The sequence below is a fragment of the Rutidosis leptorrhynchoides genome, chromosome 3 (assembly GCF_046630445.1).
Source record: "Rutidosis leptorrhynchoides isolate AG116_Rl617_1_P2 chromosome 3, CSIRO_AGI_Rlap_v1, whole genome shotgun sequence".
NCBI classification, from domain to species: domain Eukaryota; kingdom Viridiplantae; phylum Streptophyta; class Magnoliopsida; order Asterales; family Asteraceae; genus Rutidosis; species Rutidosis leptorrhynchoides.
The window spans coordinates 543,216,114-543,234,225 of NC_092335.1; the positions used below are offsets into that span (position 1 = coordinate 543,216,114).

The window sequence follows — 18,112 nt, forward strand, 5'->3', positions numbered from 1 at the left end:
AATTATGCATGTACTAGTTCAACAAATTCTTATGCTATCAAATTATCAACTAAATCTCATAGACAAGACTTCTTCAGTTTTCCAATTTATGATTATCTTGGGCACAAGCAATGCTACTTACACACGTTATCTTTTTCCCTATACTAAATTGTAACTAGGTTGGATTAAGGACAAGATGTTAAATATCAATCACTTGTCTTGCAACAATCAATAACTTTCAAACTTGCATTAAATGATAATTCAAAAGATTCAATGAAATTATAAACCAAAAGACATAAGGATTACAAAATCAAGAATCACATAAGTAAATGAAGAACTAAACATACAATAATTGTTTATGCAAGGAATAAAATAAAATAAACTAGCCAAGCATGTTGGTGATGATGATCATGGTTGCTTCTTGAAGTTGCATGATGAACACTCCTTGAAACCTAGCTTGAATCTTGATTTGATGATGATTGATGGTGTGTTTTTGTGTGTTTGATGCTCCTTAAACTGATGGAAAAGATGTCTTATTCGTAGCCTAGGGTTTCCTTTATATAGGAATGAAGTAGGGTATTCCCCAAGCTTGAAATCCCTCAAATCCGGCTCTAAATTCTATCCAAAAATACGCCCAGCCGCAATTTACTCTCACCAGCCGCAATTTACGCCCAGCCGCAAAAACCCAAGCGCATCCTTATGCACGTTTCTGACCTGAACAAACTTTTAATTTCAGGCCATCCGCAATTTACTCTCACCAGCCATAATTTGCGGCTGGGTACTTTTTTCGCGCCTTTTTCTCGTTTTAATCCTCGTTTTCGCATTTCGTCTTGACTCGTTACCCATTATAAAAACCTTTTAAAAGAGCCTTTTCAACCTCAAATGCACACATAAAATTCATCTTTTAATATCAAAACACAATCGGTATTTATGAACCGATCATCCGTCGAGCCCTATTCTGTATGTGCCTTGGGAAAGTTCTCAAACAATGCCAATAGATGATGTCAGCTTCACTGCCTGTATCTGTGTAGATACGGCTGATGAACTTGTTTGCAATTTCTGTTGATATGACCACTGGCTGGACGGATAAAGTCCAATTTTGAATTGGTTGAAAAATAATTGGAGCATATCTCCAACCTTCAACATTGTTGTCTGATTGCTCACCATCTTCATAGCAACTATCATTGAACCACACCATTTTGATTACCACTTCTGGAGTTGGTTCACGTTCTCCGTATTGGTTTCTGTTTTCTCTTCTGCCATGCTCTTCCCTTCTTCTATTCTCATCTCGATGTCCTTTTCGACCATTACTTTTCTACCATGCAAATTTCTTTTTAGGATCATTTCTTCTGTATTGCTTTCCTGGTAACAAGTGATTTAACTCCCCTGCTTTAATCTTTGCAATGATTTCCCTCATCAAAGACTTGCAATTATCTGTGTCATGACTCCACGCCTCATGAAAGTCACACCATAGTCCACTTCTTGGGCCATCTCTTTCCTCCTTAGGTGCTGGAGGATTAAAAGTGGATCGAATAGGTTCAGTGAAAAGAATCTCCTTAGGAGTTTTGGTTAATGCCATTATCAACGGATGTCTCTCTAAAGGCCTCCTCTAATGGTGAAAATAATTGGGATGATTGTTGCCTCTCCACCCGCCATTGGGATTATCATTTCTCCTTTGGTTTCGATCAAAGTACTATCCTCTGTTGTGCGGTTTGGAACTGTTGTTGTTACTATCAAACTTGCCTAATCCTCGCTCGCTGGCTCGAACATGCTTTTGTGCCACTTCCAATGCTTGGTGCAAAGTTTTTGGCAGGTCATACCTTAACGTATGAACAAGTGCACTAAACCTTCGCTGATCCAAACAGAAAATAAAACCAGATACTAGTTGCGACTCTGGACAGTCAGGTATTTTTTGTGCTTCAAGCATGTATCTCTTCATGAAATTACTCAAGGATTCATTATAATGCATCGTTATTTCATGTGCATCAAGATGCGTCAAAGTGCAGCTACGAAGATTTTGATATTGCATAACAAACTTTGCACGAAGGTCCAAATAACTTGTTATACTTCTTGACGGTAAACTAGCAAACCTTTCCCTTGCCATTTTCTGCAACACCATAGGAAACATATGACAAGCTACCTCATCATCCCAATGCTGCAACCTCATTGCACCTTCAAACATGGTAAGAAAATCTTCAGGATCTGTAGTACCATCATATATTCCAATTGTCAGTATGCCAAGATTTCTAGGCAACGGATAGTTAGAAATTCGATCAATGAAGCACCGAGTGGATTCTACCATAGCTGGCGGCTTTGTAGCTTGCTCTCCAGTAATTAGAGCGAAAAAATTATCTACAGCCACAGCACGGACGACGGGCTGCGCTAAGCGTTGCTTATATTTTACCGGAGCTGTCTGCTTAAGGATTTCATTTAAAAGTAATGCTGCTTTCTTCTCAGACATGAACTCCTCTTTCTCATCATTCTCTTCTTCAAAATCACTGCCAATATAACTCAATTCATTATCATCTTCAGAATCATCAAGAAGACTGCCCAACTTGTCAAGTATTCTAGATAACTTGTACTTTGATATAGATTGCTTCTTCATAATTTGCTTTGTCTTTACCATCCGTCATCCGCCGAAAAGATGTAAATGGTGGACATCATCGTGGTTGCATCAATGGTCGCTTCTCTGGATTAAGAATGAAATTTTGACGCCTTTCTGCACTTTTGGTTGCTATTTCTTCAATTATTGGCCTTTTCCCTGGATTATTGGCCTTTTCCCTGGATTTGTGGCCAAATGTTTAAGCCTTTCTGCGGTTTTAGTTACTGTTTCTTCAATTGTGCCTTCCGGTGGCTGAACAGATGCATCTTCTTCAGGTATTGGCGGATAAGTTGTCATTCTTTCGGTTAATAGATTGTTAAATGTTTCGAGTACACTTGTGGATGGGGCTTCAGTTGTTTTTGTTCCTTTTTCGTTCCGCGTGTTCTTAATATTAGTAGATGGCACCATTGTTGACACATATTTCCTTATGAGGTAAGGCTTAGTGTGTCAGCACAAATACTAAAAGTATCTAGCTAAAAGTGGGGGAATGTTGCCGATTGATGTTTACCCTCGGGAAATAATCCCTGCAGACCCGGTACACAGGTATAGAAACCTGTGCGGTGGCTTAATCAATCTTAGTCCGCTGAGTGCTGAGCTACTAGCCGGATGACTTCTAGTGAGAGAAAATACTATGTGAGAGAGAAAGGTGAAATCTCTGGTCACAAGTTATCAGAGTATTTTCATGTTTAAAATGACGACCCAAGGGGTCTATTTATAGTGACAGATCTACCGGAGTACTCGGGGACACGTGTCAGATGATGCTGCATGCTGTTATTCGTGATCCGATATTTACGCTGAATATGACGCTCTCCGGTCAGGGCTTAAACGCTAGGCGGCCTTCAGGGCTTACGCATGACGGATGCAGCCTGCAAAGCGGAGAACGCTGGACGGACAGTTTCACAAAAACTGTTGTTCTCAGTGTTCCTGATGCTAATTTCATGCAAATATCATGCCTTTATAAGTGTATACGATAGGATACACTATTAATTGGAAACTAGCGTCAGAGTATCCTTTGACGTTCAGCTCGTCATTCCCACCATAGACCAAGAACGTCTCTTTAGTCCTCCTAAGATACTTTAGAATGTTCTTGACTGCTATCCAATGAGCTTCACCAGGATTGGCCTGATAACGACTAGTCATGCTTAGTGCATACGACACGTCAGGCCTAGTGCATATCATCGCATACATGATCGATCCTATAGCTGAAGCATATGGAGTCCGACTCATGGTAGCTGACTCCAAGTCAGAATTAGGACATTGAAACTTGCTCAATATCATTCAAGGGTTCATAGGAACGCACCCTTTCTTGGAGTTATGCATACCAAATTTCTTCAGTACCTTATCTATATATGCACTTTGGTTTAGCCCAATTAATCTCCTTGACCTATCTCGATAGATCTTTATTCCCAAAATATATGATGCATCTCTTATGTCTTTCATGGAGAAACATTTCCCTAGACAAGCTTTGACATCTTTCAATGTCGGGATATCGTTTCCCATGAGTAATATGTCATTGACATATAGTACAAGGAAGACTACAACACTCCCACTAGACCTAACATAGACACATGACTCATCTTCGCCTCTAATAAAACCAAATTCTTTGATTTTCTCATTAAAGCAAAGATTCCAGCTACGAGAAGCTTGTTTAAGTTCATAAATGGACTTTTAAAGCTTTCACACACTATTAGGATACTTAGGATGTACATAACCCTCAGGTTGTGTCATAAACACATCCTCTGTTAGCTTACCATAAAGGAAAGTTGTTTTTACATCCATATGCCATATCTCATAGTCATAAAATGCAGCTATGGTAAGAAGTATTCTAATGGATTTCAACATAGCTACTGGTGAAAAAGTTTCATCATAGTCTACACCATATTGTTGCTTGTAACCCTTAGCCACCAGTCTGGCTTTAAATGTGTGTACATTTCCATCCATATCGGTCTTCTTCTTGAAGACCCACTTACACCCAATGGTTTTAGTACCTGGTATATGATTAATCAAGGTCCAGACTTGATTATCATGCATGGATTGAATCTCGTTGTCCATAGCCTCCTTCCATTTGGCAGACTCGGGGCCTGTCATCGCTTCCTGATAGGTAATAGGTTCATCAGAATCTATATTTTCGTCATCACCCTCAAATATGTGTAAACTATATTTCTTTGGTGTTCGACGCACTCTATCAGATCTACGTATGGGTGGTGGCTGTAGGTCAGTTTCTCTTTCAACTACAGGCTCGTCAACCTCTTGAGGAGAATTGGTTCCAATACCGGTTTCCATGTCGGTTGATTCTTGAATTTCTTCAAGGTCAATTTTGCTCCCACTGGTTCCTTTTGATATGAGATCCTTTTCAAGGAAGACTCCTCTTCGAGACACAGAGACTTTGTTCTCAGTAGGGTTGTAAAACAAATATCCAAAAGAATCAGTTGGGTAACCAACAAATAAACACTTTTTGAATCTGGGTTCAAGTTTATCTTGAGCTTCACGACGAACGTAAGCCTCACAACCCCAGATTCTTAGATATGAGAGAGACACAGTTTTACCATACCATATCTCATAAGGTGTTTTAGAAACTTTCTTGGTTAGGATGAGGTTAAGGATCCTTGCGGCAGTTTGTAGGGCATAACCCCAAAAACTGATTGGAAGCTTTGTGCGGCTCATCATGGATCGAACCATATCAAGTTATGTTCATGGATCGAACCATATCAAGTTATGTTCGATTCCTCCTTTCAGCCACACCATTATGTTGTGGTGTTCTAGGAGGAGCTAATTGTGAGATTATCCCACAACCCCGTAGATGATCACGAAATTCATCATTAAGATATTCACCACCTCTATCAGATAGGAGAATCTTAATTCTTTTGTTCAGTTGATTTTCTACTTCATTTTGGTATGCCTTGAACACTCCCAAAGTTTTAGACTTTTATTTAATTAAATAAACATAACCATATCTACTGAAGTCATCAGTAAATGTAACGAAGTATCGTTCCTGCTGTCTAGTAGGCAATCTGAATGGACCGCACACATCAGTGTGTACCAACTCCAACAGATCCTTACCCCTTTCACAGTTTCCTGTGAAAGGTGCTTTTGTCATTTTTCCTAACAAGCAAGATTCACATTCGTCATATGATGTAACATCAAATGAATCTAAAATTCCATCTGAATGGAGTTTTGCTATGCGTTTCTTGTTTATATGGCCTAAACGACAATGCCATAGATACGTTTTATCCAAACCATCTTTGGATGAATCAACATTATAGATTGAACTATCATTTAGCTTTATTGTTGTTTCCAAGATACCTCTATAAGGACTAGCTTTGAAATAAAATATTCCATTCTTGTAAACAATTATTGATCCATTATCAAAACTAAAATCAAAACCATCATAAAATAAAGCATCAAATGATATAATGTTTCTTGCCATTTCGGCACTGTAGCAAACATTAGACAAAACAATACATAGACTAGAATCAAAAGTGAGCTTATATTCTCCAATCATATCAACAGAGGCAACGTTCATATTCCCCATGATTAGATTGAGCTCTTCGGTCTTCAGATTCCTACTTCTTGTGAGTCCCTGCACATTTGTACAAATGTGAGTACCACATCTTGTGTCCAATACCCAGGAATTAGAAATAGTAGTATTGTTTAGTTCAATCATGAACAAACCTAAAGGTACGGCGACTCCCTTAGCTCGTAGTTCATTAAGTTCCTTCAAGTACTTGGTACAATTGCGCCTCCAATATCCTTTCTCCCCACAATGGAAGCATATTGCTTCTTCAGGAGACTTGGTTTGCGGGATCTTTGAAGTAGAAGAGTTAGCAATGCACTTAGGTTTAGGTTTGAAGTTGGACGTGCCAATCTTACCCTTGCCCTTGTTCTTGCCCTTTGTTTTGTTTTTCTTCTTCTTGATCCCACCTTCACGAATGGCTAGGACGGTAGTTACGGGTTTAGCTTTGGCCATGTTAGCCTCATCGGTTTTCAACATGCCATGGAGCTCCATGATTGTTTTCTCCATATTGTTCATATTATAGTTCATAATGAATCCTTCATATGCACTAGTCAGCGAATTCAGGATAAAATCCGTTGCAAGCTCCTGACTTATGGAAAAACCAAGGCGCTCCAGCCGGTCTATGTACCCTTTCATTTGTAGTACATGGACACTAACGCTACTATCCGTTGTCATTTTGCAAGATACGAGAGCTTTCACGATGTCAAACCTTTCTTGCTTTGCTTGTTGTTGGAACATGTCCTTTAGTCGGTTAAGCATGTCGTACGACCCTAAGCTCTCCATGCCCTTTTGGAGCTCTGGAGACATGGTCACCAACATCAAGCATGCTACCTTATTAGACTCGGAACACCATTTTTCAAACCCGTCCCTAGCCGCTTGAGTAGCTCTCAATCCGGGTTCTGCCGGTAAAGGTTCCTCAATTTCCCTGATCTTTCCTTCCATCCTAAGAGAAATTCTTAGATAGAGAAGCCAGTCCATGTAGTTCAAGCCCGTAAGCTTGTCCTTTTCGAGGAGTCCTTTAAGGCAGAAATTAGTGATTGATGACGGAGTAGGATTTGTGTTTGTTGCAGACATCTATCATATTTTTAAAGTAAATTGTATTAGTTAGTTTGATATGTTCAATCCTTGTTAAGATAATTACCCAAGTGTGTTCAATATTCAAACAATTATAATTAACAAGGCTAAGATCCATATTTCACTTATGGTAACGACGGGTTTATCGCGGATCGCCAATCATAAGCTATTTAGGTAGGTAACTATATTACCAATTTCATCCATTATGAAATTCTTAGGTTCTGCGGGATTTAGTGATAATCAATTATTTCACTTGGCATGTTTAATCCCTTCTACGCTAATCCTTCCTCGTGGCGGGTTTGCCGTGAACCACGATTTCAGATTGTAAACCGTCCGTGATAGAGACACGTGAAATCTGGCCCAAGATTCTCGGGTATCGCGAAATTCACCTCACCCTTCCCAACACCTAATTAAAGTCCGGCCCAAGACTCTCGGGTATCGCGAACTCTAACAGGTAGAAGGTTCGGATGTGTGTACTACTCATGGGTAGCGTAAAGTTTACATTTAAAACGGGGTTTTGTTTTCTTTTAGCAAAAGTAGTTTATTCCATTTTAAAAAATTTGCTAATTATGTATTGCGTGTTGTGTTTGTTAAACTAATTTTAACTAAACCATTTTAAGTGATTATTGTCTTTTGTTTCTATACTAATTTTCTAGCTAGCATGGCATAGACAAATAAGAACACAATAATAATCATGACACGCAATTATCGGTAGTATGCCTCGAGTCCTATGCGTTTTTCCGGTGAGCCAACACACGGAAAAACTTGATCAACTAGGGACATAACCTTGTGTGAGAATTGGCTCCCACTAAAATCGCCATCTCCATTATATGCTCGGATGGGCCGCCTTGTGAACATCGTCTTCTTGATTTCAATCTTAGTTGCATTATCTTACGAAATAACTATTCTATTTTCTATACTATTACAAATACAATATAAATAGAAAGACGACATGCAAGTCGTTTAATAAATTATTACATTCATCCCGAATAAATAATAAACACGACATGCAAGCCGTTAAATAAATTATTACATTCATCCCGAATAAATAATAAATAGAATCATACAACCAAACATCCACACAAGGGTCTTATTGAGGCAAATACTACCGATTTCAGACAACAATCACATACATAACAAATGGAGTGCCAAATATCCATTTTCATGATACATATTTCGATAAGGATTGATTTAAACACTTAATGGCACACAAAATAATCAATCCTTTTTTACATAACTTATGTATGTATGTAAACCCACTTCATATTTGTAAGTATGATTTTCATGCCAAAACCATCCAAACAAACATATTAAGTGAATCAAAATATGTTGGAGATTTATTCACTTTTTAACAAGGCATAAAGTCTAAAATTAACAATTTTAATTTTCTCATTTAATGTAAAACATGAATATAATTTATGTATTTTATTTTCCTAAACATTGAATCTTTAATAGTCAACATGCAAGCTACTAATAAAATTTTCGAATTTTGGCAGATTCATACATGCAACTTCAGATGGTCATATCTTACTCATTTCTAGTCCGTTTTCGATGAATTGTTTTTTCAAATTTAAGTTCTTTCAGTTAGCTTTCAAATGCAATTGGTCTCATACAATAATATTGAGTTTAAAGCCCCGAAACAGTCCATCAAAGACGGATTGTCCAAGCTGAAAAAAATTTCTTAAATGAAAAAAATTAGTTTAACCCATTTTACATTTTGCCAAAATCCAAGATTCAAATTAGTATTTAGGAAACATAAAAAATAAATCATGATACTTGTTTTGCATGTTTGTTATGCATGATCATCTCCAAGAATCATGCACAATGCATCCATCAAAACTAAATATCATAAGAAAAGTTTGCTAAAACTTGTACAAGATGGCTCGGATACCACTGTTGGAGTATGATACAAATTCAAAGCGAGCGGAAGCATTTTTAAAACTTTACAAAATCATACTCTTCCACGGATCATTGTACAAAACTTTAGTAAACAAAACAAATTAATGAAATCGAACAAGAGAAGATTAGAATACAACCTTTGTAGCCTTCTGAAGATCGAATTTGAAAACCCAGAGAAGAGTTCCTCTAAACGGTAGACACCCAAAAGTTCCAACCTTGCTTCGATCTATACCTTCTACTTAACGGATCTTTTCTTCTTCCTTATTTCTACCAAAACCGAACCCAATTATATATTTCAAGTATTTTGGTTACTTGAAAATGAGAAAGAGAAATAGCATTTTGTATGTGTGTTTTGTATCTTTTGTAACATTATATTTCTAATACCAAGACTTGGTATTATATAATACATAATTGATACAATAATACATCTAGTACAAATATAATAAATAAAGATTTGAAAAGATTTGCAAAATCAAATCTTTATATAAAATAAGATTTACAAAATCAAATCATATTTTATAGATCAAATCAAATCTTATATCTTATATAAAATATGATTTGCAAAATCTAATCAAATCTCTACATATTTAGATATGTAAGTATATGTATACACATAAAAAAAAAACTTACTTAATTTATTAAACCATTAACTAATGATTAATAAATTAATTTCCGATTAGAAGGTATATCAAACAATTTACGATTGGCATTTGTGTGTGACCGAATAGGATAAATGAACTTTTATTATTTAATGTCATGGGCATATCTTCGGAATATATGTACCACGGTCAAACCACAGTCGAACCGTAGCCAACCCGAGAAAATATTTCCAACAGTTTAAGCAACAAGCATCCTGATAAGACTTTACACTATTTTAAAAAGTTGGTTTCTTGTGGAACACAAGTTGACAATGTGAGCTTATCATGTGCTATTTCAGCGTCGACTTATTTGCACGATCTGATCATTGGGAAAGTTGTTCATGGTTTGGGGATAAAACTTGGATACAATGAAAGTTGTCATGTTTCTGTACTAAACGCTCTTGTTTCACTTTACTCAAGTGGTGATATTAATGCTGCTGAAACAGTGTTTGAAGAAATCTATGCTAAAGATTTGGTTTCTTTTAATACAATGATTAACGGTTTTGCTTCAAATGGGTTGACTTATGAAGCATTTTGTCTTTTAAAACCAATGCAATTTGGTGAATCAATTCAACCCGATACAGTTACAATACTTCCTCTTCTCTCGTTAGGTGCAGAATCAATGCTTTTAACCGAAGGAAAAACCATTCATGGATTTGTTATAAAAAGATTACATAAATTAGACATTGTAGTGAATAATAGTCTTATGAACATGTACACAGTACACTAAATGCAACCGAATGGAAAAGGCTGAAGTGTATTCAAGATAAAGACATGGTATCTTGGAATACAATGATAAACGGATACGCCCACAATGGGAACTCTAAATTTGCTCAACTTCTATTCAAGAAAGTAATAAATCAGAGTTTGATTTGCACTTTGTCAACTGTTCTAGCTGTTCTTTCTTCGTGCGAATCACCTAAATTTTACAAATTTGGGGAATCAGTACATAGTTGGCAACTGAAATTAGGATTCTCGAACAATTTTCTTGCTGTTAATTCCTTAATTTGCATGTACACCATATGTGGAGACTTGAAAACTTCATCTGCATTGTTAAAAAGTGTTTCAGCGGTTGCTGACACCGCTTGTTGGAATGCAATGATTGCACGCTGCACACAAAACGGGTATTTTTCAGAAGCTTTAAAAACTTTTAACTCGATGAGACAAGAATCACATGCGAAACATGACTTTGTTACACTTGTAAACGTTTTATTATCTTGTGGAAACCTTGGATCGGTGTTTTATGGGAAATCGGTTCATGGGTTTGCTCATAAAACGTTGGTTGATGAAGATATTCGTGTAAAGAATGCGTTAATTAGTATGTATGGTAGAATGCGTTAATTAGTATGTATGGTAGATTTGGAGACGTTGACTCTGCAATGTTGGTGTTTGACCATTGTTTCAACCGCAATTTGCGTTCATGGAATTGCATTATATCTGCTCTGTCTCAAAACAAGAAACCTAAAACCGCATTACAACTATTCCAAAATCTTGATTTCGAACCTGATGAGATCACAAATTCAACGATTCTCTATGCGTGTACTCAACTTTGAACGATTCGACATGGAAAGCAGATTCATGCACATATTTTAAGATCCAATTTTCATAAAAACAGTTTCATAGTTGCTGCTCTGATCCACATGTACAGTAATTGTGGAAGATTGGACACGTCTATCAAAATATTCAATTCTTCGCCGAAAAAGAATGTTGCTAGTTGGAATTCAATGATTTCTGCATACGGGTTTCACAGTAAAGGTCAAAAAGCTATCAATATATTCAACGAAATGATAAACTATGGAGAAAAACCAACAAAAACCACATTTATAAACTTGTTATCAGCTTGTGCTCATTCGGGTTTAGTCAATAAGGGTTAAGATTGTACGGTTGTATGGTTGATGAATATGGTGTGGAGCCTGAAACCGAACATCATGTTTGTGTGGAGGATATGTTGCGTCGATCTGGGAGGTTAATCGAGGCTTATGAGTTTATAAAGAAGGTGGTGGTGAGACCAGATCATGGTGTTTTAGGGGCAATGTTGAGTTCGTGTAATTATTATGGGGACGTTGAGATGGGGAAGAAAGTAGCGGATATGGTTTTTCGTTTGGAACCTAAAAATGCAGGGTACTATGTTTCTTTAGCGAATACGTATGTTGGTGTTGGAAGCTGGAGCGATGCGGTACAGTTACGAGAATATGTGAATGATGTCAGGTTAAAGAAGCCTGTAGGTTAGTCTTGTTGACGTTGGGTTGCATTGAATTTTATTGTAGTAGAAATAGTAGACCGATTGTACAAAAATACTTCACATATTGTTGTTATAATTTTGTCAATACTTCATATTTGCACAAGCCATCTATCTTTGGAGTGGGTGTGGACATGGTTGAAGTGAGGGGCGGAGCTATGATTTGATGATAGAAAAGGCTTACTCGACAATTAAAAGAAGCAAACCTAATAAAACTAAAAGAGGTCAACTTCATATGTATAATCTTCGTTTAAAGCATATACTTTATGTAACTTCAGTAGATAACTACCTTACGAAACTTTAGTAACTACTAAAAAAAAAAAAGAAGAAAAAAATTGTGGTACGAAAACTAATATGGCCAATGTAAATATAATTAAAAAGTAAACTTGTATGATATGTTTCATTAAATATTACTCTGTATTTACGTTTGAAAAATTGGTAACTCAAACAATTGATTTAGATGAATCATTTAAGGGAAGTTTAGTTAAAATAATTAAATGTGAGCTATTAATATTTCATTGGAATTGGGTTTTTTTTTTTGGGTGGGTCAAGCGGTTGGTGATCTGTCTCTTTTAGGGGAGGTAAGGAGTTCGACTCTGCGATGAATTAATATTGATTCAATACTAATTCACACACAAAGAAACAATTCCTCATGAACTTATCATTCATGAATTATAATATGAATTCATACATGCATTATCTTCCACCAAGTATTAATCGGTTCATATTGATTCAATATTATTTCACACACAAAGAAACAATTCCGCAAAACCCTCCCCGTCTCCGCTACTAGTTGAAGTTAGCCGGTTATTGATAAAGTGAAGAAACATCTGCCATCTTGAATAGTCAACTTGTTATCCATGGGTGGTACACACACTTTAGTCAAATCAGTGCTAGGGGAGGGGCTATCGGAACGTATTATATCTCTTTTCAAAGCGCCTTTGAAGGTTATCAAGAAAATTGGATCTCTCCGGTTATCATTCTTTTAGGGTACAAATGAAATTGAGAGAAAAATTCATTTGGTGGATTTGCTTGTCCAAAATTCATATGATTGTGGTGGTCTTGCAGTTAATAGTCTACATTCTTTAAATCGTGCTCTCACAAATGGTGGTGGAGATTTTTTTTTTCGAATTAAGATTTATGGTGGGAGAATATTATCACCGCGTTACATGGGCTAAGTACTAGTAACACTTCCTTGCAAGCATTTGGCTGCTACTGGTTCCTAGGGGAGTATTATTTCTTGCATCAACATTATCAACGCAGACTGCCTTCGGTTATTAGTTGATCGATGAGAAGTACTTGTGATTATTTTGTTCAAAATGGTTTACAGCAAAAGCCTTTGAATTAAAAACATCAATTAACAATTTTAACATTACATGAAAAACAGATGATAAAGTACAAAATCCAGCAAGTATTACAAACACCACAATTACTGTCATCATTCATTCATTCATGAAAAACACAACATAAACATCAAGAAAAAACAAAACATTGTTCACATTTCACAAACAGATAACCATAACTACCACCAAACAACAAAATCAAAGTTGGAATCCTCCACGAAGGCGAAGCACAAGATGAAGAGTCGATTCCTTCTGAATGTTGTAGTCAGCAAGAGTCCGACCATCTTCCAACTGTTTCCCAGCAAAGATCAACCTCTGCTGATCTGGCGGAATCCCCTCTTTATCTTGAATCTTCGCCTTCACGTTATCAATTGTGTCCGAGCTTTCAACCTCCAAAGTTATCGTCTTCCCAGTTAACGTCTTAACGAAAATCTGCATACCTCCCCTTAGCCTCAACACCAAATGAAGTGTAGACTCCTTTTGAATATTGTAATCGGCTAGGGTTCTGCCATCTTCAAGCTGCTTACCAGCGAAAATAAGCCTCTGCTGGTCTGGTGGGATACCCTCTTTATCCTGAATCTTGGCCTTCACATTGTCAATGGTGTCGGAGCTTTCGACCTCCAAAGTGATGGTCTTTCCAGTCAAGGTCTTAACAAAGATTTGCATCCCTCCTCTTAATCTGAGAACAAGGTGAAGTGTGGATTCCTTTTGGATGTTGTAGTCAGCTAAGGTACGACCGTCTTCAAGTTGCTTACCAGCAAAGATTAGCCTTTGCTGGTCTGGTGGGATCCCTTCTTTATCTTGTATTTTAGCCTTAACGTTGTCGATGGTGTCAGAGCTCTCAACTTCGAGAGTGATCGTCTTACCAGTAAGAGTCTTTACAAAGATCTGCATCTGTATTATTAACAAAAAGATAATTACTTGTTAATACAAGAATTACAGCCAAACAAACTCGATATACATCATTTAAAGACTTTATTATACCAACAATCATAATCAGGTACTTCTATATAAAAGCAGAATAATTACTACATTATATATATATATATATATATATATATATATATATATATATATATATATATATATATATATATATATCCGGGGATAACTAAGGATGATGAGCGCATACGTTACATATACATGATTCAAAGGCCAGATTATTATGATTTATGAGCACATACGTTACATATACATGATTCGAAGGCCACAAATTGATGATCAAAGTTATAAGTCATGTTTGTTCCAAAAGGGACAATTCTATACTTGCATGCCATAACAAAACAAATCTAAATAGGAAATAAAATTAGATCCAAGGAATTAGAATCAGATAATTTTCTAAAAAAAAGAGAACATTTTTTTAGTTTTATGTAATAATTCAGGAATCAGATCTACAATGATTCAGAAAAAGGGGACAATTTTTCGTATATCTAACAGATATATGGATTAAATGATTGAAGAATCGAGAACGCAAATTATCGAAACGAAAATTAAAACCCTAGTTCAACGCAGGACAAGATAAAGATGCATAACTATAACTAAAGTATATTAAAATTAAAAGCAATATGATGGATTAGAAAGAGTGATACCTTGGAGAAATTTGATTGATGAAAACTAAGAGAAGAAACGTTGAAATCGGATAAAAGTTAATCGATTGTAATAAGTGTGACGAACTGGTAGTGAATTAAGGGTTAATTTATAGGCAAATTATAAAAGAGGGTCGGTTAAGAGAAATCATATTAGAATATGACACGTGTTACGATGGAGTAGTTGTTTGTTGGCCTCAAAAATCCAATTAGAATCGTCACGATGGAGTAGTTGTTTGCGGCCTAAGTGTAGATTTAAAAAAAGAAAAGAATAGGCCAGGGATAGAAGAAATAACGGAAGTCTCAATTAAGAATATGTAAGAGTAAAATAGTTATTGTAAATATAATAGTGTGTATGGAAAAAGGAAGTGTGTTAATTCATTCTAAATCTGTTGTTTATGACTCCCAATATATGGAACTTGATGTTGCCCTTGAGAGGCAAGGTTTTGTTAATAAAAAAAGAAAATTAAACGAGTTAGTTGAAGTGGTTCCGTTTTCGAGCACTTTTCATTCGACAAAAGTGGATTCTAATATTCAAGGGAAAAAGGCGCATACATCTACATTTACAGTGGGTAACAGTCCGGGTCACAAAAATTGTGTTTGTTCAACTGATGGATGTTTTGGTGTGCAAGAAACGTTTTGTTTTTCACAAGAAAATTCGGGTTCCCAAGGTTAAAAAGAAGGTTATGTCGGGTAATTCGTTTAGTTTACGGGATAGAAGTGACGATGTAGAGGGATGTGTGATCCAAAATTCATTTAAAGATACTCAAATGGACGGGTCTTGCAAGTGGTCTTACGTGGGCTCGGGTTCGGGACGTTCGTTAGGAAAAGGGGGTTTTTTCGAGGAGTTTAAAAAACACGGCTTCAGTCCTCCTCCGTTGAATAATCACACAGGTGACGGGACTAGAAGCGGTGCGACCTTTTCTTTCAAGGCCAGTGCAATGGCGTCGACGCCAACATCAGCGGCAATGAAGCCATCGATTAGTGGTGTTGTTGGAGGTTTTATTAAATTCTTTCGTGTAGGGTAAAATAATCGATAGCCGGATAAATCACTGAATCGTGGTATCACTTTCCGAAAGTAATTATTCGACCCTTATAGCCTGGGTTACACGAATATCACTTTGGGATAAGACGGAGATTAAATTCTTGTTTTGGCAGAAACAAGAATTCCTTTTGCAGAAGAATATTTTGGTGTTCGTAACTTGTGTATTTTTCTCATGCATATTGGTTAATATATTTATATACACCCTTAATCATGAAAGAGTCTTTTATTAAAATCAATTGGCCGATTGATTAATAAAAGTATCTTCTATAATATTCAAAAGTGGTTACAGGAAGAATATTTCTATAAACAAATATTGTCACTTCCATCATTAAAGTAAAAGTTGTTACTTTTACAATAAACAAATATTATATTTTACAACTATCAAAGCATGAGTGATCACTTTATAATAAACAAGTATTATTCCTTCAACCACTAAAGCAAAAGTGGGTGCAAGAATAATTCTTCCGTAATCACTCAAAATTGTGTTAAGTGTTTTTTTACTGCTGTCTCTTAAGAACCAGCACTGCAAAAGGACCAGCAGCGCAAAAATCAGCAAACAGGATCAGCAGCGCAAAAGTCAGCATACAGGACCAGCAGCGCAAAAGTCAGCATACAGGACCAGCAGCGCAGAGGAACCAGCAAACAGGACCAGCTGCGCAGAACAACCAGCACAGGGACCAGCTGCGCAAAACAACCAGCACAGGGACCAGCTGCGCAGAACAACCAGCACAGGGACCAGCAATGCAGAACAACCAGCACAAGGACCAGCAATGCAGAACAACCAGCACAAAACACTTAGCCAAATTTCAGCTTACTAAGAAAACTTAGTACTGAAAACACTTAGTCAAATTTCAGGTAGACCAAGTCATGATAGTAAATAATGGAAAACCACTTTTGGGTTCGGGTAATCTATCACTTGATGGGTGTACACTCCGTACCTCCAAACCCATTTACAAGTGTAGATTAAAACCCAAAATTACACTAAATTTACAACAATCCTCCCCAATTTAGTGCAATTCGTTTCATGAGAATTAAACAAATTAAAACAAAACTCATGCATAAATGAAAATATCTTGAAGATTGAATTTTCACCTTAGTACATTACACATTCCAAATATTCGAGAATCGGGGTGTTCTAAGAATTGAACCCTTCAACCCATTTGAATAACTGAAAATAACATACACATAAGTTTTCAAATACTCTAAAGCTATCCTGACACTTTACAAGCCATGTGTCCATATCCATTCATGAATGTATCTAAAGCAAAAGTCCAAGCTTTGTTGAAGCGGCAAAACTTAACATTCACATAGGTAGTTCATTTCAGTCATGCACCTGCTATTGCACTTTTTCAAATAAACCATTAAGAAGCTAAACTTCATCCTCACCTTCAACATGTCCGAGTACATACCTTACCTTGGGATGATACAAAATTTTGTACTCCAAATTTCTAAGTATAAGTCTTCCACATTGAATTCAACTTCTAATTTTCATCAGAAGGGAATTGGGTATCTTATAATTAGAAATTTATGTGGACTTTAAACCCATCCCCACAGCAGACTTGTTCACCAAGTCTCTTGCCAATCCCTTCGTCAAGTGATCAGCTAAATTCTGTTGTGACCTCACGAACACTATAGAAATCACCCCATTCATGATGAGTTCACGAATCATGCTATGTCTGACACCTAAGTGTCTAGACTTTCCATTGTACATCTGGCTATAAGCCTTTGCCAATGTCGCAGCACTATCACAATGGATAGACATGGGTGCTATAGGTTTAGGCCATAATGGTATCTCATGGATCAAGTTTCTAAGCCATTCTGCTTCTTTACCAGCAGCAGCTAAAGCAACAAACTCAGATTCCATCGTTGAGTTGGTAATACATGTCTGCTTCTTAGAAGCCCATGAAATAGCACCTCCCCCAAGCAAGAACACCCAACCACTCATTGAAGAATGATCTTCAATATTGGTTATCCAACTCGCATCAGAATATCCTTCTATTACCGAAGGAAACCCATTATAAGATAAACTATAGTCCATAGTTTTCTTCAAGTACTTCAGTACCCGCCTAATTGCTTGCCAGTGATGAGTACTAGGATTACTAGTATATCTACTCAGTTTTCCCACAGCAAAAGCAATATCCGGTGTCATAACCCGTCCTTAACCATAAGAACGTGTTAGATAACGTATGATTT

The 18,112-nt window shown here is 36.7% G+C and overlaps 2 protein-coding genes across 2 annotated transcripts; one reads left to right on the forward strand and one right to left on the reverse strand.

The window, feature by feature from the left end:
• The first annotated feature begins 3,008 nt into the window (after window positions 1–3,008).
• Window positions 3,009–11,936, forward strand: LOC139901996 (pentatricopeptide repeat-containing protein At4g19220, mitochondrial-like). Its single transcript, XM_071884655.1, is given in 5 exon segments — window positions 3,009–3,013; window positions 9,905–10,312; window positions 10,429–11,005; window positions 11,038–11,569; window positions 11,572–11,936. Coding segments are annotated over 5 exon segments (1,887 nt in total).
• Window positions 11,937–13,298: 1,362 nt separating this feature from the next.
• LOC139898479 (polyubiquitin 11) lies at window positions 13,299–15,005 on the reverse strand. Its single transcript, XM_071881216.1, has 2 exons — window positions 14,878–15,005; window positions 13,299–14,182 (listed from the first exon to the last, which is right to left on the reverse strand). The coding sequence occupies exon 2, from the start codon at window positions 14,180–14,182 to the stop codon at window positions 13,487–13,489; it is 696 nt and encodes a 231-aa protein (XP_071737317.1). The 5' UTR covers window positions 14,878–15,005; the 3' UTR covers window positions 13,299–13,486.
• Window positions 15,006–18,112: the final 3,107 nt, after the last annotated feature.